Source organism: Ochotona curzoniae, unplaced genomic scaffold, assembly GCF_017591425.1.
Source record: "Ochotona curzoniae isolate NIBS_2020 unplaced genomic scaffold, NIBS_Ocur_1.0 patch422, whole genome shotgun sequence".
Taxonomy (NCBI): domain Eukaryota; kingdom Metazoa; phylum Chordata; class Mammalia; order Lagomorpha; family Ochotonidae; genus Ochotona; species Ochotona curzoniae.
Genome location: NW_024466998.1, coordinates 1,156,431 through 1,178,578, shown reverse-complemented (window position 1 = coordinate 1,178,578; position 22,148 = coordinate 1,156,431). Strand labels below are relative to the sequence as shown.

Genomic DNA, 22,148 nt, shown 5'->3' with positions numbered 1-22,148 from the left:
AAATACATTCATTTTGGTGGGAAAATTTCAAAACCCATGTCTTCTCACAATACACATATCGGCAACTTTTTAAAAAGATTTAAAAAAATCTTTAAAAAGATCTTTATTGGAAAGGCAGAATTACAGAGAGAGAAGAAGAGATGGAGAAAATTGGAAAGGCAGATTTGCAGAGAAAGAGAGAGAGAAAGATCTTCCATCTGCTGCTTCACTACCCAAATGGCTACAACAGTTGCAGCTGAGATGATCTGGAGCCAGGAGCCTCTTCCAGGTCTCCCACATGGGTGCAGGGTCCCACGGCTTTGGGCCGTCCTCTGCTGCTTTCCCAGGCCACAAGCAGGGAGCTGGATGGGAAGTGGAGCAGTCAAGACGTGAACTGGTGCCCATATGGGATGATGCTGCTTCAAGGTGTTGCAGGATTGGCTAGTTGAGACTTTGCACTGGCCCCTACACAAACTTTGTAAAGACCCTCCCCTCCCAAATCAGTGCACATGAATATCTTTTATGAGAAGGCTGTTCTGCCATTTATTTAATCGGATAACACTCCAATTGTTTTAAGAAATAATTTTCAAATATATAACTTATTATATATCCAGAATAAAATTTCCACACAATAAACTGGTGGATGAATGAGCCTGATTTATCTGATTAAAGTGCCCTAAAAGAAATCTGAGCTACTTTAGAAATGAAACCTCTGGCATCATTTGTCACTAGGTTTCAGATTTGCTTGGACAAGTTCATGGACCATGGGCAATGTCATCCACGGATCCAGCTGTGTCCTCCAGAGAGAGTGGATCTCCAGATGTGCATCTGGGTGTGTGTAGGCACATGCTCCTGCAAGTGTCTGCATGGTGCAAGTGTGGGAAGAAGTTCAGGGAAGCCCGGTGTGTCAATTAATTAATTAGAATCTTGCTTAAAGCTCTAATCATGGGTGGAAGCGTTAGTAGTCCAATGCTGAATCTACCCCCTTTGCTTTTCTTATTCATTAGAAACTGGCAACAAACAACAGTTTGAATGTCACAGTCCCGATGCTGCTAATCTAAAAGCACAGAGCATTTGTTAAGATCATAAATTATTATCCCCATGATGGGAGCATAGGCAGATTTGCTTTTAGGAGCTGTTTGCTGGGATTCTATCCTCTGCCTGGGGCTTGGACTGACTTGGCTGGGAAAGGCTGGTGCTCATCTCTTGGAACTGCAGCCTGCTCTCGAAGATTGAAGATTGAGGGGTGTGGTGGGGGCAGAGCTTCCTCCAACTCATAATATATGAGCTGCTTGGGGTCAGCCTGGAAGTGCAACCCAGACCTGGCCAAGCAGTGCCCTGTCCTCCTTTTCTGCCACCATGCACGGTGGAAGGAGACGTTGTTTCTAAGCTGGAAAGAGGACTCTGTCTTCCCTGTGAGCAGGTGCTGGGTCTAGGCAGTGATCTCACTGCCTTCCCCCTGCCTCACGTCCAACTGGCAGAACCATCCTCAATTTCCCTTTGGTGTCTTTCCCTATACAAGGGAAAGAAAACACCAACGTTTTCATCTTTTCTTTCACAGGATAGGAGCAGAAATATGAGTTCATCTTTTTTCCTTTATGTTTCTTCCATCTTTGTAGTTCTCCATCAATTGTGGTCTCTTCCAGGGGGAAAGAAGGAGGCTACACCTTTCTGCTTGGCCCATGTTTTCTTCCTTTGCAATACCACTCTCCCCGTTTTTTCAGTGACCTGATAGCAAGCCACAGGACCCTTGCATCTCCTTTATATTAACATCCCATATCTGCTTTTCCCAGCACTCTGAGTACAAGGGTTTAGAGTTGCCACTTAGTTTGAATGGAGAAGACATTTAAAAAAAAAAAAAACCATGAGCCCATGCCAGCATACTTTGTAACAAAATTTTATTAGGATTCAATCAAATTAGAAAAACTTCATGCTTTACCACTTGCTATATTTACCTGAAATGACAAGAATCTACTTACTGGATATAAAACAACTTGGAAAACAAGAAGATTGATGTATATAGCAGTGTGCCTGACACCACCGTGGCCAATCCTTAAGGCCTAACAAGTGGTCAGCAAAGCATATATTACTATTAAGCTCTGGCCTGAGGAAGCTGGGGTTCCCTGTCTCCCTTAAAAGCTCATCATAGCCTGGGCACTTGCATCACTGGATCTAATACTAACATCTGCCTTTCCGGAGAAGCAAGATTTGAGGTATTTTTATGGCTTGAAAGGCACAGGTCATGCAGCTGAGTTAGAAGCTCTGGAGTTGGTCCCTGGAATGTGGGCCATGAGCCACACCTTGTAAGGGGAGGCCCTGATGCCCTGATGCTTTTCCTCAGTGGGCTCTGTGTGTTCTCAGCTCCCCCAACCCCCTGCCCTTGTGCTGCTATTCAGTTATGATTACAGAAATGTGTAGGCCAGACCAGGCTCTTACACATTCTCCTGCCGTGTGGGGAACAACAAGTGCTGTGGGTTCTGTGACCCACTATACACTGGGGATGCTGCAGAGCCAGAAAGTGGCACACATGCAAGTGAGGATGGGTTGGTCATTCATCCAATGAAGCATGGTTTGGGCTAAATAAACCAGCTGTTCCTGGAAGAAGCTGTATCAAGGCACACCTAGCAGTAAGCAACTCCCTTTGATCTAAGGGAGAAACAATGTGGAAAGGATACCAGCAAGACCAGGAGCTTTCCCAACTCAGTATGGGCTCCGGGAAGCCCTCAGTAGCAGGTAAGCCACTGAGCTGGCTCTGCACACAGCCCTGGGGGGGGGTCATTTAGATCATTTGGAGCAATTGGGAGCCAAGCCCTAAAAACACCAAACTGAGCAACAACATTCCCTTAGCTTAGGGGCAACATTTTTACACCCAGAACCTCTTTTTTTCGAACTCTCCCTGGTGAAGGGAATAGAATCCCAAATCCAAATGTCCTGCCCACAGGGTGGAACCCGCAGATCAGCACATCTGGTTCATTCTTACTACAGCTGTCTGTCCCCCTCCCCCAAATCCCACCCATTACAGTAATAACAATGGCTGCTGTCAAACAATTAAATTCAGTTGCATAACATAGAGGGATGGTAATACATTCTCGTTTCTGCAGGCACCGGAGGATACATCTGACAGGGTTTTGATGCTCTCCAATTTATGCTGTTAGTACATTCCCCTCATACTGCCTTGTCAGCTTGGCTTGTATTCCTCCGTGGCCTTGCATTCTCTGTGATGACATCTGTGCTCTCCATGCCAATTAATTCATCTGGGATTGACCCAGAGTCTGTTCAAGCTTGAGCTCATAGCCTCCCAGGCCAAGGTCTCCCTCGTAAATGTTTTCCTTGCTCGGGGTCTGGGGTGAAGGTTTCTGCTCCTGGTCCAGTCTCCCAGGAGGACTGCAGGGCGAGGAGGTTTGCTCCTGGTAATTCATGGCCAGCTCATCCTGGTTTACAATGCATTCCACATCATCCTCTTTCAGTTGTTCCTGGTTTGGAAATGTGAAAGAGAGAGAGACAGAGTGAGAAGTTAGTTCGTGAAGAAGGCAAAAACAATACGAATCTCACAATGTATGGAAAGAGGACATTTGTTTCTCTTCCTTAACCATCCTGCCTTCCCTTGGCTGCTTTCTGCTGTGGGTGTGACTCAGTGTTGGCTGGATTCAGCTTGGAAGACTTGAGGCGTCCTCAGCCCTAGGAGGCTGTAGGCCAAGGTAAGCGTCCTCAGGGAACACATGTTCGTGAAGCAGCTCCTCGCCTTGCGGGAGTGAGAGGAAATCTAGTGCAAAGGTACTTCCTCCACTGGTGCCATGAGGACTGACAGGCATCCAGGGCTGGCCTCAACTGTGACTTTAGAGCAGGGCATGAGGCACATACTGAGCCCGCCCATCACGAGATTCTCCAATCACCACTTCCGTTCTGTTATCGCTCAACATGGAATGAGAGGCACAAGTCACCCAGGCGGCAAATGCCAGAACCTAACTGGATCTGGCCACTTGATGCTTTCCTCATACTGAGGTTCTCTGAAGGGAAGCTTGAAGATGTCACCTCCTCCTCCACCTCCTCCTCTGCCACTGGCTTTGGAAAGTCACCCTTGATTACTTACAGCTGGGCCCTGGGAAGGTGACCAGAAGGCAAATGGTTCCCGACTCTGGCCTGTAGTGAGATCAAGCAAAGAGCTTGTGGAAAGGGAGACGTCTGATGCCAAGCTCTGTCAGAGACCCAGGAGCCTAACAAGTTCCCAAGTGAGCTGAGGCTGTGGGCCGGAAGACCACACTAAGCAACTGCTTTAGGCAGCTGTGCCTGGGCACATCTGAGATGCCTTGCTCTCTGCTTGTGCTAGGGGGTGGCCAACTGGGTGACCTCTTGGCCAGCTTCAGCTCTGCCACTCTCACTCCACTGACTCCCTGCCACTTGACTTGCTGCTAACAATCCTAATTGCTTTGCAGCAATTTTTGTTCCACTCCTGTGAGCTACAAAACACAGGCCTAATCGTTAAAACCTTAGCACACAGCAGTTTCTCAGGACACATGACTTGCTTTCACATCTTCTAAGTTGATTTATATGGCCCCAAATATTGGTAAAAATTAAGAAAAATTGCATCTTAAGAACAAGAAGAAGCCAACATCAGCAACAACAGAAAAGATACAAGTGCTTGTCAATGCGGTGAATGTTAAGGATGCTTCCTCCCGGAGCAGGGTGGGTGAGCCCTGATGCTCCTGGGTGTCCTGGGACACATGTACTTACCCCGTAGGCCTGGGGACTGGTGAGCAGCCTGGAAATTGGACCGCACCACTCAGGGAGCGTTGTGGTCAGCGGAGGACCTGCGTGGGTTAAAATTGGCTTCAGGTATCTGGGAGGCCTGTTAAGGAACACTTGTCAAAAGGGAGTCAGGATTGAGCTCCTCACACAGCACACACCTCTGCACACTGCAGAAGAGGCAGCCATGGCCCCCTTGCATCTGCTCTCTCTCACTGAGGAAGCGATTTGGCCTGTAGAAATTGCTATTTATAATCTCTGTTCCGCACACTTCCTCAGCCCTCCCGATAGCCTTTAATCATGATGAAATGAAAAGCAGACCATGCTGTGACAATGAAATAAAATAAAAACAAAAATGTTCCTCCTTTTTCCCCCCTCCTCCATGCAATGTCACATTTGCTTGGAGGAGACATTCCTAAGAATTACCTAAAACAATTGTAGAGAAAATGGTGTTTTCTGAAAATTGCACACACACACACACACACACACACACACACACACACACACACCTTAAACCACAAGCCATTTTCACAAAGAAGCAAGAGGAATTTCATGCAATGTTCTGTGATTTTAGAGCTAGGCAATGGAAATGGGTTGCTTTCCCAAATACCTTGTTTTCACCATTCAGCACAGTCACTTTATACTTCATACATCAATGTGTTTTTATATAAAATTATGTAAATAAGCTGGTGCCAGCTTTGGCCTATTGTCTAGCACCTGTCTTTCTCACTTCTTTATCCCAAAGTGCTCTAACAAGTTAAAAGGCAAACCTGTTCATCTAAGCCATTATGTTTCCCTTCAGTCTATTAATAATGGAATCCCTGAATGCTGCTTCAGGTTTGGGTTACCTTATTACTATTATTATTATTATTTTGCTCAAAGAAAAGTCATGAAATTGTTTCACCATTCCATCAGAAATGACTTTCAGGCTGCATATTATTTACTCTGTTGGAAAATTTCACCTCATTAACTTTCCAAAAAGCTACATTATGCAGGGGAAAGGGAAAAAATGTGCAAAGTGGTTAACATGGGTTGGTTTGTGAAGATCTTCAGTCACACCATGGCTTGCACACACTCAGGGCACGAGCTGGCCTTGGAGATGATTCTACTGGAGTTGGACAGCAGCCACGAACACAGAGGGAGGATGGAACCCAGCATAGGGCAAATAACTGGAGACCCTGCATGCCAGTCACTTGGCAGCACCTGTTGGATTGAAGTTGAGAATGCCCGTGAACATGACTTTCGTAGGAATGACCCCAAGCAGCACCAGAGGCTCCACAATTCTGTTTGCAAGTGTGGAAAATCTGCCTCTTCTGGCAGACTTTGTGCCCAATTAAGAATCAGGGAAGAAACGAAAGTTCAGAGCCTGGCATTTGCTGTGAGAAGGCCTTGATGATCTTCCATTAATTTTCATTAGGGTGCTACTTTCTTCATTTTATGGATGAAGGAACTGGGGCCTGGAGATACCATGATTTTAAATAATCCAAAGGCTCCCTCTGCTATTTCGAATCCACCATCAGCGCCCGTGGAAGAAGCTCATTTATCAGGGTAGTCATGTGTTGTGACCAGCTGGGTTCTGCAGAGAGCAGTGCGTGCAGACCTCATTCCTGCTGGCAAGTAAAGGCAGAGAAGCTGCAGGCAGGGGCTCCTGGGCTGGGGCACACAAGGACACCTGATCTTTCTCAGATTTATGTCATGCAGGGGCCAATGGAAAGATTTTTGAGGGAGGCAAAGTGCTTAAGATACACATGTACAACTGGACCGCAGAACAAGGAAAACCCTGTCAGTTTTATTTCCAGATGGAAAAGTGACAGTAGCGTTGTTAGAGCTGTCAGGGGAGACATGAAGAGATGTGTCAAAACTCTCTAGGAGTTTTTTTAGAAGCCTGGGTGACTTCCCCTGAAAACGAAGAGTGCCAAAATGCCCAGATATTGTGACAAAGTAAAACACGAATTTACCATTGCCTAATGAACAAGTTCTTTGATTAATCCTGAGGCGATACCTCCACCAATTCACTCCCCAAATGGCCACAATGGCTAGGTTGATCCAGGTTAAAACCAGGAGCCAGGAATTCTATGCAGGTGTCCCACATTGGTGTCAGGGAGCCAAGTAATTGGATTGCTAGCCACTGGTGTGTTCCCTGGTGCATTTAGCAGGAATCTGCATTTGAAGTGGAATAGCTAGAACTTAAATTACATACCTACATGGGATGTGGGTAGTCCAAGAGGCAATTAATGCACTGTACCACAAAGTCTACCTCCAAGCTTCTCTTACGGAAAAAAACAGCTGTTTTGTTTACAATTATTATATAGAGTCTAGCATGAGTGGTGGGCAGCACCTGTTCATTCAAAACTCTTCTGCAAAGTGCGCGATGCCATTTTGGCTTCTTTGGTATCTTGGAAGCTGTGAGTCAGAGGAATGAGGCCTATGCTTTGTGATCTTGAATGGGACATGCAAGGAGCTGTTGACAGCCACAAAAGATGTGGGACACCGATACCTCAGCCTTCCCATGGCTTGCCACATAATATTCTTCAAAGGGTTTGAAGAAAAATGCAATTAACAGATAAGTTGATTTTGATGGTGCAAACATTTTGAGAGGCACACCATATTTTTTTTTTTTCATAAAATACATTCTCTGTGAACTTTTTGGATATCCTTCATAGGTAAAGACCTCATTTTTTTGTACCCCTAAAAGCTTCTATTTTCATCCTGCTTTCCATGAACTTCCTAAAGTACTTTTTATTAGCTCAATGGATATTTTTGGGATTTGTGGTATAAGAAAATACTCACGGGTGGTATGAGGAATGAAAACAGATTCTCAGCATGGTAGAAAAGAATGAACAGAGAAGGTTGGCAGCTAATGAATGAGGTTTTCCCAAGGTCTAGAGACAAGAAAGCTCATGCTGAGGGTGGACCACGTGAGTTTGAATTATTAGTCAAAGAGCATCACAAGACAAGTAGTGTAGTGATAAAGCGAAAGAAATAATCTTCCTGTTTCATTCTCTCATTCACTCACTACCCACCCACACTCCTTTGTCTCTGGATATATACTTACATGCTTTGTTCTGTGTGCCTAACTAGCGAGGGACAGAGGCAACACACCTGCACAAGGAAATAACAATTACGTCATGGGATGGAAAGTTCCCTTGTCTCCAGACTGTGGTCTCCAGGAGGGCTGGGTTGTCCCCTTCACCTTGATCCAGTGCTTGCTGCATTTTGAATGCTCAAACAATAGTGGTTGCATTAACGGACACAATAGGGTCAGAGAGGGAAAGCAAATAGTTCTGTGGAATCCAGTCTGCTAGTTTATGGCAGAGGTTGGCCTAAGGCTAGAGACTCCTCCACTGTCAAGCTGTCTTTTTTTTCATTATAGAGACACTGAATAATGGGATCTAATTGACTTGCAATGGGGAAATCAGTGATTTTTTTGTGTGTGTTCTTCCTCCTACCATATCTGGGAAGTGCCTGGATCACCAGGACTATCTGAAAAAACTCTTACTTAGGGGAAAAAAAACCCTGAAGATATTGCAAAATGTGTTATTTTTCTCATCAGGTACAGGTATAGTGAGGGACACTCCCTATTGGGATTTTTGGTATGGCTAATTTTGCTTCTACAACAGGCTAGCAAAGCACCAAGATGAAATGTTAAATTCTGGAAATGAGGGACAATAACTTTTCTCATTTTTAAAAGGCACATATTTGGGAATAGCAGTCTCGTTTGGGAGAGGCAGGGAAAAGCTAGAATCCTCCTGGGAAATGAACACGTGGGAAAGACAATTAGCAAAGATGTCTTCTCCTTCGGCCCGAACCATCAGTAGGTCTAGAGCTAAGACAGGCTAAGTTTAGTGCTTGACGGAACCGACATCTCACACACCTGGTAGTGTTGATTGCTCTCTCATTCTCTCTCCAATTTGTTTGCTGACTTTTGTTTTGATTATTTTAACTCATCACACTGTGTTCGTGGTAAGTTGCCAAAACCGCTGGTGCATAGCTTCTTCACACTAAATGCCTCGCTTGAAGCACTTTGCATAGGTTGTGAGAAGCAAAACCCCAAGATCCAGCTGCACGAATGAACACATGCTCCTTGGAGGGACCAGGCCTCAATGCTCTGCTGCAAACTGAATGTTTGCTGCCCCCTCCATCCACATGTCCCCTGACACTCCCCCATGTGATATTTGGGGTCTTTAGGGGGTGATACAGGTTAGATGAGCTGTCAGCATGAGCCCCTCGTGATGGGACTAGTCTTCTTAAGAGACCAGAGAACCTGCTCTTTCTCCCTTTCTTTTCACTCACCTCCTCCCACAAGGGGCAAGTGAGGATCTAGCAAGAAGGCGGCCATTGGCAGGATAGGAAGAAAGAGCCCTGACCATCTGATGCCATAGTCTCAGACTTGCAGCCTCCAGAACCCTGCCTGAGGAAGGTCCTGTGTGAGCCACCCAGTTAGTGGCATCTGGTGATGGCAGCCCAAGCCCACTAAGATTTCTGTCTTGCTGGCCCACTTTCACATTTTTAGACTTGGGCACCCCATGGAGCTGTTTTATCTTGACTGTCTCTAAATTTGGCTTAGGAGGGAGATCATGCAGGAGCAGGTGTTTCGCCTGTGTCCAAGCTTGGAGTGCTTGGGTTCAAGTGCCGGCACTGGCTCTTCGCTGCAGATGCCTAAAAACACACACCCCGAGTGGCAGTGGTAACGACTCAAGTGGTTGCGTTCTTGCCATCCAGGTGAGAGACCTGAATTGCATTCCAGGCTTTTGGCTTCAACTCAGCCCAGCTCTTACCATTGGAGGATTCTTGCGGGTTGATTTAGTGAGATCTCTGTCTGTCTCTCAAAAAATCTGTTTAAAATTCAGATTTCAGCCTTGTGGTATGGCAGGCAAAGCCACCAGCCATTTGGGTTCCTCTAGAAGGACATTCAGAATCTTTGTTACTGCAGGAGGCAGAGCCAGTTGGATCTCCTCTGAAAGGCCCAGGAGCAATTAAATGAACAGGAAACCTCCTGGTCCACAGGTTTACATAAAGGACTTGCTTAAATAACTGATTGTGTATTGGGAAGCTGTCTCTTGCTGATTGAAATGTAAATGGATCAGACCCCTTTCCTCCTTATGCCTACTTGACCCTCAGTCCTTAAAAGTCTGAAGCTGTTAATAAACTTTGGTTAACTTACATCACGATAGTCTACACGTGTTATTACAGGCTCTCTGCACCAAGTCCTTCGCTGCAGGACAGCAGAAAGATGCCTGTTCCAGTCTTGGTTGCCTTACTTCCCCTCTGACTTCCTTGTTAAATGGACTGGCATAAGAATCCAAGCACTTGGGCCATTGCCACTCACGCGGGAGACCAAGTGGGAGCTCCTGGCTTTAGCCTGGTCTGGTCTGGCCTGGCCTAGCCTTTGCCACTCTGGCCATCTGAGGAATGAATCAGCAGATGGAAGATCTTTCTCTCTGGCTTTCCCTCTATCTGTGTAGCTCTCAAAAAATATCAAAACATAAAAAAGGAAGACAAAAGAGCATGATCTCTTAAAGCCACTATTTTGGGGGTCAGGATAGATTTAAGATAACCCCACTCAGTCCTGAACACATACCGTATGATAATCTGCCAGTCATTCCATCGTGTCTGGTGGACGGGAAAGATGATAACTTCACTAACACAGCGAACGCTGGCTGTTACACCTGCCAGGAGACTGAAGACATAATATCTCTGGGGAGGAAGATTTTGTATCTCTGGAGAGCATCTGCATGTAATTCACGAGTGGGGAACCTTTTCTGTGCTAAGGGCCTTTGGGTATTTATAAGATCATGGGGTGGGGGAGCACACAAAATTATTAACATAAAATTATCCTCTGTGGCCTGGGCAGTATTGGGGCACTCGTGTTGAAGAGCTCCTCTTCAGCATAGTATCGGCCCTGCCCTGGACAGGGCCTGACTCAGTAATGACACAGGCCTCATAGGGTCTCTGGGCAGGGATGTTCCCCATCCCTAACAGTATATAAATATAGAATCCTGGCCATTACACAGCCAAGAAAGAAAACATGTTTAGCTCTATACAGGATTACTGGGAACACTGCACCAAACACTATAATTTATAAACTTTGTCCATGTGTCTTATTTTCCTCTTTAGAACTGTAGGGGGGATGCTATATCCCCCCATTTTACAGGTTAACAAATGAGCAAACAGGTGGCTTTTTAGTATTCTTCTGCTCTATTCTTATCTCCATTTTCAGAGTGTTTTAGTTTCCAGGGTAAACTTGTCTGAGATTAGTGCAAGTGGGTGGGAGGGGAGTGTGCTACCGGAGTGGATGCCAGCTGCTCTTCATGCCTACTGCTATATTCCTGTAGAATCACCTTGTCCTTTTTGCCATTAATTGTCCAAGCTCCCATTTTTGTACTAGTCACTTCTTAGAATTTATATTCTAATTAAAAAAATAGTTATCATCTACTTGGAAAAGTATGAAAGAGAGAGAGAGGTGGCAGCTTACCCCACTGTGTCACAACACTGGCCCATATAGTTATGGCATTAAATGTGAGTTTCTTAACAAATGATGACTTAGTTTGGGCCATTTAAAATGTGTTCTATTTTTTAATCCAAAGGTACCTACTCTATTGTTTAATTTCTTTATGATTTGTCCGTTGAAGAATGACCTATGAATTTTTCCTCTAGTCTCCATTCTGCCGATTGCAGACTCATGTACAGTTCAGCAGGTTCCTTCTGGCCGAAGCACTTCCTGTAAATCTTTACCTGTATCTAGACATGGGTTCAGGTCTGGTTTCCCTCTGAGTCTCCTTAGAAAGGCTGAAGAAGCCATATCAAATCTGGTTGTCTTTCTTCTTGTGACATTGGACGTCACTGTACCAGTGAATAATTGTATCTGTTTGCTCACTAGGCATTGCAAAATAGTGACTTGATATCCTTTTAGTTATTTTATCAGAATTCTTTAGAAATATCTTTCACTTATCAGGGCATTCAGTGATGCAGTTGATATGGGAAAGACAAGATAAACACTTGATTCATTCCATGCATTTATCAGTGTTAAGATAATGACTAACCCCCCTATCACCCTTTCAAGAGGTAAGGCATCACTGTTAGGTAATGAACTTAAGTATATTTACAAGGTGTTCTAGGCTTATCAAATATTTAACTCTGTCATCGACCTTAAGCTAACCATGTGTTTGAAGTTTCCTGTCTTTTTGTGAAAAATGGTATTTCTGAGCTATAATCTGGCTATTTTTTTTGAAGTTTGCTGTGTCTTTTAGTGAGAAAAGGTAATTTCTGACTTACTAGGAATTGCTACATGCAGTAGAGTACCGGTAAATGTTTAACAATTGAGATTACTTAAAAAAAAATCACATTTATAGGATTTTCAATGGTGAACAAACTCCTACCATAACTGATTTCAAGCTATTATAATAAGCTTCCTAGCACTGGTTTTGGAAAAAGTTGTATGTTTGACCAGCAAGGGCAAATTGGGACTCGCTATATAATTCAAGAATTTCTGATTCTCAAGGACGCAAAGAATAATAGAACTAGCAAAATGCGGTAATGATTTCTTTTCTCTCAAACAACCCTCTAAAAATAGTAATAATAAAAATGCTACCATTTTAATAATTACCTAAATCATTTTTGTGCATATCACCTTCTTATCTCCCATTTACAGAAGACTTAGGTGATAGTTACAAACGGTTCTCTAGAATTTTCTGAATATACAGCCATTTCTCACCACACTCTTTCTCCTTCGCCTGTTTCTGTCATTGCAGACTGCATTTGATGCTCACCATCAGGCCTGTATCAGTGCGTGTGTATCTTGTCATTTTCATCATCTTAAATGTCTTGTTCACAAGATTCCTCAGGAAGACATCATAGTTTTTAACATATTGATAACAATATGGGCTGATTATTGTGGCTAGACAAAAATCATTGGCTTATTTTTTATTTGAGAAGCTTAAATATATTACTGTATTTCTTCTGACATAAGGATTTGCTTCTTAAAAAAATCAAATGAAAATATAATTTTTCTTATAAATTACATTTTTTCTAGATGTCCATAAGTCCTGTTAAGGTCATTAATTAAATTTTTTTTTGAAGGGCAGAGTTATAGAGAGAATAGGACAGAGAGAAAATCTTCCATTTGCTGGCTCACTCCCCAGAGGACCACATGGCCAGAGCTGAGCTGATCTGAAGCCAGTAGCCAGTAACTTCTTCGCTGTCTCCCACGTGGGTACAGGGTCCTAAGGACTTAGCTAACCATCGCTGCTTTCTGGGCCATAAGCAGGGAGCTGGATGGGAAGAGAAGCTGGGACACAAACTGGCACCTGTATGGCATACTGGCCCCTAAGGATTTTAATCTTACTGGAGCATCTTTGATGTTGACTGCTGTATGCTGATGCTCTCAGGCACACGTTATGTTATTTCAGGAAAAATCTTTTGAATCATATTTGCTGCTTGTTGGCTTTACTTTTCAGCTTCTGAATGTTTGGTCTTCGCCTGACTTCAATATTTGTCACCTCCTGTTGAATTCATTTTATTTTTTTCATCATTAATTTTTTTTCAATTTAAGTTTTCTCTCCTTTTGTATCTGTTGTTTCTCTTAAGATGTTGTCCATTGAGTTTGTTTGCTTTTGTATGCTAATTTGCTTTCGACTTACGAAGTTACTTTTCAAATGTGTTTTATTTTCCAGTTTTTGACAGATGCTGCTCTTTCATCTCTTGTATCACTTTTTAATGTCTTAGACTTGCTGGATTTTCTGTTACATTTCTGCTCTTCCTGTGGGTGTGACTTTCAGGCGTGTTTCCATTGTCTGTATAGAAGTTATTCTGCTCCATATATATTTGCAAAAACTCTGTATCGACTTCACTCTTTTCTGATGTCCTTTTTACAAATGCGAAATATTTTTTTTCCTAAGCTTACAGAATGAGGTAAGCACAAGAAGATGGGTTTTTCCATCCTCAATGTCCCACTTCTGTGTTTCAGTGGCTTCTGATCTGAACTTTTCTTTGCCACTGCAGCTGGTCAGGGCCCATCTTTCCTTGCTCACTGCCATCTCTATCTGGATAGTTTTGATTCCACTTGAGGAGGTTTCTCCTCCGGCTAGGGCTTTACCCTGGTAGATCCATTGATAGCTCTTAGGAGTCTGAACTGTGCTAGCCCATCTCTCTTTCATAGCAGGGCCCTTTATTTTCTTCTGTTTTAGAAAGCAACAGCCTCTCATCCCTGCTACAACTCCAGTTGAGGACCTTTCTCAGAAACATCCCAGCTACACTCTTAGGAGAATGCTGCTGGCTGCTTAGGCACTCTCCTTGGCCCAGGCTCATCAGCTACGTCCCCTGCACTGACCTTGAGTTACAGCGCTTTCTGCCCCTTGCTTGTAGTTTGGGGTGTGTGAGACAATCTGTCCTTTTGCTGTCAATGTGTCCAGAATATTTTAGGTTTGTTATCAGTTGGCTCTGTCTGTTTCTGTGCAGGGATTTGGAGAGACGGGAACTGTGCAGTTGACTTTGCTCCTGTCTTCCCAGAGCTCCCCAGGAACTGCACTTCATGTCATCTCCTACCCATGGTGGTTAGCGTGAGGCACATAGTAATGAATAGGAACACGCTCCAGTGAGATTTTCATGCTGTGCTCCATGAGCTGCCTGGGAACCGTCTATGATCAAATGCACTTCCTATGGAAAAGTCAGGAAAAGTCAGAGGATACCCATAGCTAGAGTTCTTGACCTTCCCTTGTCCATGGCTTGTATCTCTGAAACTAGGTCTGCATGCCCCTCATTTACATACCATTCAGTTGCCAGGTGCCCTAAAACTCTTAGGTTTGTGTTAGGAAACTCTGGGCAGAACTGATTAAATATTTAAAATAAGGAAGGATTGTAGACTGATAAAGTGGCATGTCTCCTGTCCCATTTGTATTGGGGGGTGGTTTGAGCAGGGATATCAACAAGATCTGCCTATCAAATGTTCAGATAATGCTATCTGGCTCCTCAGATCCAGACAGACAATTCGGGGACTGCAGAGAAAGAGAGGGCCGCAGAGTTTCCTGGAAGAGTTAAAGACAAGAAGATAGATAGGCTGGGGCACCAAGGCAGCCAACGTTAAGTGGGGCAGACCGACCCAAGATAACCAAGAGGACATACGGCGATAATAAGGCTGGAGGAAACATGAGCGTTCACCTGATCTATATCCTTGGGTGGATCTCAACACAGAAGAAGGGCTAACCCCTTGGTTTCTCCACGTGTGGTCACTTGATCACCTGTGCCTGAATGTCCTGTGTGTTTGTTAAAATGTGGATTGCTGGACTCAAGAACCTGACCACCTTGAGTAGGAGCTGGTCAGTTGTGTTGTAACAATTGCTGGTTTGAATGATGCCATGCACAAAGATTCTTGCTCTTGTGAGGAACCTGGGTTTTTAGGTGTTGCATCTGTGAGCTGCAGGGGCAGTGATTATAATGATAGACCCTTCACTACTCTGACTTTTCCTAGTACAAGAGGGATCCATGGATCTCCAGGGATCTTCACTGTCTACCAGATGCAGACGAATTCCATTCAAATGACATGGAGTAGAATAGCACTGGTTTTGCGAGAAAGAACTTCTGTAGAATGAAGTTCCTTTTAAGTTAGAGGACCCTCAATTAGCTTCTGGGATTTGGAAAATCGACTTTAGAGCTCACTTCTCTGACTGGTTTGTTGGGAAACTGTGGTCTGAGGTGTGAGTGTGCTCCAGGCTCTTCTCTCCCCTGTGGTCTGCAGGGAAATTGCCATTCAATCTTTGACTACAACACTGATCGGATGTGGTCTCAGCTACCCCGAATTCATATCTAAGACGGAGATGGTCAGCATTGCCCAGACCCTTTCGGGATCATCTTATGAGGATGGGCTGTTTCCCTTGACTCCTCGTAAGCAGTGGGTGAGCAGAGACACCATAGGCATGTGTAATTGTACCATCTTCTGCCTCTGGAAAGTCACTTTTGCCTTAAGGGGCACGACTTGGGAGTACCCAGATGAGAAGGACAGCACCTTCAGTGCGTTCACGGGGTGAGAGACAGCCAACAGCCAACAGCACTCGCAGATGGCAGCGGGTCTGGATGCTGGGACTGCGTCTCGGTTTGAGCAGAACTCTCCACATGTTGAGGCCTCAATGATCTCCTCAGCAGGGAAGCCCATGACATCATGTGAGGTTCCATTAGGTAATTATTTGGCCATTGTAATTACTGCATGTGTTTGATTTCTGAAACTCTTTTGACACAATGTCCCAGACTGAGTGGCTTGAAAGAACAGAAAAGTGTTGTCTGTCCATTCTAGAGGCTAGGAGTCCAAGGTCAAAGTGTTGGCTTGACTGGTTCCCTCAGAGAACTTGAGGGAAGATGTGTTCCAGGTGTGCCTTGGCTGGTGGACAGCTCACCCCGGTCTGCCCCACCTTCACCTGGTGCTCTCCCATTCGTTTGTGTCTTCACATGACCATCTTCTTAGAAGCAAACTTATGGTGGACCAGGGGCTCACCCTGCTCCAGCTTGACTTCATCTTAACTGTGTTTACAAATGCACCCATTTCCAAGTAAGGTTATATTTTGATGTCCTGTCCATTTGGATTTCAGCATGATCATGTTAGGGTACATAATTCAGCCTATGGGACTTTGCTATTTCTGAACAATTTCAACTCTTCTGTTAGGTATTTTTTTTTTTTTTTTTTTGGGTAGTAGTAGTTCAAAAGACAGGCTGAGTCATAACTCCACTGCTTAATATCTATGAGTGGGCGAATTGCCCAAGTTCTCTGAACTAACATAAAATGGAATAACTTATAGAATGACCTTATAAAGGAGGGGAGTAAGTGAAATAAAAATAGGTATGATTTTTAGCATTGTTCTGAGCACATATTAAGCACTCAATAAATGTTAGCTAACGTTATGATTTCTTTCCTGTGTCCCTTGTGCAGTTATAAGTATTGGAAATATCTTGGAACATTCCCAAGTCAATTGACTCATGTAACATCTACTACATGCCCTGCAGAGTTCATAATATTTCTTTTGCTGGTTGATGGAGCTCTGAGAAAGATATTACAAAGTTATTCCAAAAGCTTCCCTTCTTTCCTCTTCCACATGGAGGGACCCAGGCAGGCACAGTTCCTTGTTTTACGATGGATGTCATGGTTCATGCAGGATTCTAACCAAGTACAGATGCAGTGAGGGTCCTGATGCAAGGAATACCTTGTCTCTACAGAGGTGAGGTACTTCCTTAGAAGGCAGGAGTTTTCATATTGGGGATCAAGTTTCTAATATCACCTAAGAGCAACCCTTTCTTATAGTTTGTTAAACATATATTTATTCATTTGCCAGAGTTACAGAGAGGGAGAGAAAAAGAGAGAGGGAAAGAGAGAGAGAGAGAAAAGAGAGAGGGGGAGAGAGAGAACTTTCAGGAGCTAATTCTCTCCCCAAATGGCCACAATGGCCAGGGCTTGGCCAGGCCAAAGCCAGACCCCAGGAGCCTGGAATTCCATTTTGAGCTCCCACATGGGCCGTAGGAGCTCATGCAGTTGGAGCATCCATTGTTTCCTGGGCACATTAGGAAGGAATTGGCTGTGAAGTAGAGCAGCTGGAACTTGAATGGGAGCTTTATGGAATGCCTGTCTTTCTCATTATGGTTATGCATGGGGACTTAGTTGTCCCTCAAGCCACCCTATGACTTTCCTACACACTATAAACACCTCTTCCTTAGCATTTAACATGTTCCTTAACAGAATACATGGCTTGCAACTGTTTGAGGAAGAAAAAAACCAACACACATGATGGTAATGCTGACTGGAACCCACTGAATTTTTTGCAGGAATCACAATACGTGACCTTGGATTATTTTTGAGCTATGGTTCAGGAGCCATTAGAAACTCTATTTTCTTTGAGCAGCCACAAAGGAAATGTTTTGTTGTTATAGGGTCACATGTCATAAATAAGCCCCTTCTCTCCCAGCATATTTTTGTCTCAGATGCATTCAGTTGTAAACTTTTTTTTTTCATTTAAACCCGTAAGTCTTACCTAAAGGTATATTTCACAATTACTACTCTGCAAATGCTTCAACATCTGCCCAGCCATACATATAAAACTAAAAATAATGAAAGGATGTACTTGGATTTACCCCACCGTTTCCTTTCTTTCATCTTACCTCCCATCCCATCTGCTCTATCCCATCCCATCTCATCCTATTCTACCTTACTCCATTCTAGTCCATTACCATCTATTGCGTTTGAACTAGACATTACTAGCTTTTATTTACCAGTTTTCAGTACTCTTTCTCTTTCAAGTACCTGAAGTGAGTGCATCAATATTCTTAATGCAGGTGGGTCTACCGAATTCTAGCCAATGTGCTGAGATCCTAAATGACCCATGTCACTTCTGCACTGAACCACGGGGAGCCAGCAAGCAACCAGAGGAAGAGAGCTCTTTCCTTTCTGTAGTGATCCAAGTGAAATCAAGGTGACACGTATCCTAACACAAGTTTTTCTTCTATGTCGTTCAAAAGAGATGCTGGTTCTGAGTTACTAAAATTATCTTATGAGCTATAGAGAGTTTTCAAATCCTTTGACCAAAGCTTCTGCCACGTAGGTAGCTCCAACGCAGACTGAGCACTCCACAGAGGAGGGTGAAGACACTTTCCTGAGGGTCCCAGCTCCCCCAAATCAATTGCCCTGAGGACTCTGTGGTTATGTGACCAGATAGAATTAGGTTCAAGAGCTTTAGAAGAGGAGCATCAGAGACAGGTTCAAAAACTGGGCCGAGGGTCTCACTCTATCCTCAGGATCCATGTACTACAGGTAGGTGGATTGAGAGCCAGACCCCATGAGCCCCATGGTTTCTGAACAAGCTTATGCTATGCAGATGAAGAATCCGGGTTACATGTGGGTCCTGCTCATTATGAAAAGAAACGAGAGTACAAAGGCATAGTTGCTCCCACTATGTCAAGTGGTCTAGCCAGAGGCCTCTGTCACGGCCTCATCTTTGGCTAGATGGCCTTCCGCATTGCCCTCAGCTGCTCTTGACCTACTGACTTTTCCAGCCTCATTCTCCAGACTCTCCCACAGTGTCAGCATGTGATGCATGAAGCGAAGCCTGATTCCTGGTCATTTCTCATGATTCCTCTGGATCTTTGCATATGTTGTACCCTCTACTTGAAATCCTGAATCTATTCAGACACAGCCCTACCCGCACTGCTTCTGAAGTCCCAATGGCCTTCTGTTAATCACTTTCCTGGAGCTTCCCTCGCTCCCACTCTATTTTGCATTATAATTATGAAAACGGTCTTTCTGTTATCACAACTTGAATCAGAGCTGCTTGTCTTTTAGGTGTGCCATTTGGGTTTCCACATGAAGGCCCACTCAAATAAAAGGGTTTCTATGAACAACAATAACCACAACATATATCTCCAAGTTAGAAAATTCACTTACATAAACAAAGTTGATTTCTTAGAGTTGGCACGGCAGGCTACCTGAGTTTCCCTGTGTCTGGCAAATACTTGCCAGCCTTTAGTGCTTGTATGCAGTTTATTATTACTAATAATGTTTGACTCACCTTACCTTTCTGGGAAGTCAATTCATTCTTTGAAGACCATTCTGTAGTTGCTATTCACCTACCCACTATGTTGTCTCTTTTTTCTTCCCATAACAGAATCCTAAACTATTATTAAAATGCTCTGTTTCCTCGGAAGTGTGGGTGACTGATAAGATAAAAGAGGCTGTCTGGTAGAATCTTTAGACAAGTTCTTTAAAGCTAGCACCAATTTTTCCCCCTCTCCTTTCTTGCGAAGTATTTGAATGACTGACAGGGGCTTTAGCAGCCATTTTGGGTCCACGAGGTAGGTTTGAGGGCAGAAGATCTGCATTCAGGCCGAGAGACAAGGACGTGGGGACCTCACCAGGACTGATGACACCGTGGAATTCCACTACCAGCCGTGGGTTATCTAATTTCTTTTACTGATATTAACCTCTATTTGGATGGACATGTTGTCATTAGTGCTTTTCTGCGATACGCAACCAAAGACAAAAACACTAAAGGACACATGGCCCTTGTCAGATAGAACCTTTCCCTTGTCCTTAGGGAAGCAGCGTTTCTCCACTATCGCTCCCAGAAGCCTCTCCTCAGAGCTCAGTGATGACATTTACTATCGTACATCAGAATCATTTGACTAAACACCCCCCTCTTGTTAGACTGCGAGCTCTTTGATGGGGGAAGCACGGAGTCCCTTGTCTTTGTACCCACAAGTGCTACTGCCCGATAGTCAGCAATGAATGAGTCCTCTCAATCTACGTTGGCTAGAGATTGAAAGATTTGTGTTTTCCATGAACAGGCACATTCTCTGGGGAGGAGTATTATCTGAAATCTCACCTTATTTTTGCATTTCCTTGGTAAGTAATGAATTCATGGGACTGGCACTGGCTGGGGAGCTCTGAGACAGGGACGCAAGAGACAACAGGCCACTGGATGGAAAGGTGGGGCAAACGGCAGGCCGGGAGTTGAACATCGAGGCTGTCCCTGGGGCCCGTTCTCCTTTACCATTGCACTTTCCCAACCACAAAACCTCACTCTCCTTGGAAAGCCCTGGAGGCGCTGGCTACCAGGGAAGCGCTTTACACTGCCCCTCTGGCCTCACGGAAAGGCACGGCTTCTCTCCCGAGACCGGGTATCATAGATAACCGGCTCCTCAGGCACAGCCGTGAGTCTGCTGCTGGCCCCAGCCCTGTCCCCTCAGTCCTCCCAAAGCACTTTGGAAGGATCTGTCACTCTTGAGTTGCAAGATTCAATGAATGCGTGTTTGGATAAGATGCTTCAGGGCCCAAGATCAAAGTCTTTGCCTGCTGCTCAGGGTCCAGACCCCTTTCAGAGTGAGTATAAAACCCGCTTTCTCCTCCGAGTGAATTATGGGCACAGAAGGAGAGGAACTCTCGCCTGTTTCACAGTGTCAACATTTCCCAAGGAGATCACGGATGGCCACTTGGAAGCCAGTGTGCTGAAAAAAAATGGAAGGGTGTACTTTCTGTGAAAGCCACATCAACATTTTGTTGGTGTGAACAAACACCTTCCTTTGGCTAAGTAAAACCCTAAAGAGTAAATTAAGCCATGACTCGTGATCTGATTATTCTTATAAAAATAATCATAACAGCTTCAGTAGGTTTGCTGAGCCCATGTTTGTGTCTGCTTTAATAACAGTTCCAGGTCCTTTATCTGTAACATACAGATCAGTACTCCAGCCAAAACCAATGCAGGAGCTGTCCTGCCTTCCTCACCACAGCAAAGGAGGAGTACCACATGTTCCCTCTCCCAAATCAAACTCTCCATTTGCCATGATGATTTACCGTTGCTTTGTAATTGTGAGCAGACCGCCAAGTGAAGTTGGAAGTCTATTCATTCTTTCAAGTGACATAAAGTGACACATGCCATCCCAAAAGATAATTGTTCTTTTCTCCTTGTTAATATCCAACGGTTGCTAAGAGTTCTGAGAAAGAAAGATCTGTCAATGTCAGCTCCAGACATTTGAGTGCGTTTTGACTCTTGGCCTTTTTTTCCTTTTGGAAACCTACTTTGAAGTCACCCGTAGGAACTGGGCTGGCTCAATGAATTGGATTGTGATCTTTAACTAGAATTCCTCTCTCAATGTTTCGGCAGGAGGGAGAAGTTTTCCAGGATTTATATCTTCAACCGCTCAGGAGCGGCCATGGTTGGGAAGTATAGGTGGTTTCTAGAAGTATGATTACTTGGTCCACATTTCTTGCTCAGCAGGTATCTTTGGGAATTGGGTAAGGAGAAAGGAATCTTACGGGATTTCCATCTCTACTTCATAGGAACTCGTTGTCTAAACAGCCTCATAGCTCTTTAAGCAGTTCTGCAGTGGTAAGAGAGTATTTGCTCATTGGCCATGCTCTTTGGAAATTCCCTGTCCCACAGTGAAGTGACCATTTATGGATCATTTGTCAAGGCTAGCAAAACGTTCCGCTCATGACATGAGAGGTACAGGTGGCTGCAGGCTACGGGCCAGCACTTTTGGTAGCCCTATTGATTGGTTGCAAATTGTGCCTTTTTGCTACCCATAGTGCAGGGAAATGGATACTGTGGGAAAAAGAAAAATCTATGTGTGAATTATGAATTTTTTGGCACCCACATAAGCTTATCCTGTGATTCCATTTCCCCACAGACTTTGGAAATGCCCCTTGGTGTGCTGATACCTAGGGTCCTTTGCACTGTCCAAGGAGTTCTTATTATTCTTATCTCTTCTTATTTCATGTGATGCTGTTCAGTTTCTGGCTTGAGTTAGAACCAGAAGCAACCATCTCATGCTTCTCTGGCTTTTGAGCTCAGGGCTCCAGTGGTATTGGTGTCTAGTTTTTATAGTAACCCGAATTTTATGAGTAAGGGAACTGAGCACGGCATGGGAGGCAAATAGGCAACCCAGGGCTATGCCACTAG

The 22,148-nt window shown here is 44.3% G+C and overlaps 1 protein-coding gene across 1 annotated transcript in view; it reads right to left on the bottom strand.

Moving 5' to 3' along the window:
- Positions 1–1,860: 1,860 nt before the first annotated feature.
- The window catches only part of LOC121167675 (sodium/hydrogen exchanger 9-like), a 557,393-nt gene continuing 537,105 nt past the window's right edge, over positions 1,861–22,148 (bottom strand). The window contains exons 15-16 of the mRNA XM_040997226.1: positions 4,711–4,816; positions 1,861–3,452 (exon numbers count right to left, since the gene is read on the bottom strand). Coding sequence (XP_040853160.1) covers positions 3,225–3,452; positions 4,711–4,816 — 334 coding nt within the window. The 3' untranslated portion in view covers positions 1,861–3,224. The remainder of the gene's footprint in view (positions 3,453–4,710; positions 4,817–22,148) is intronic.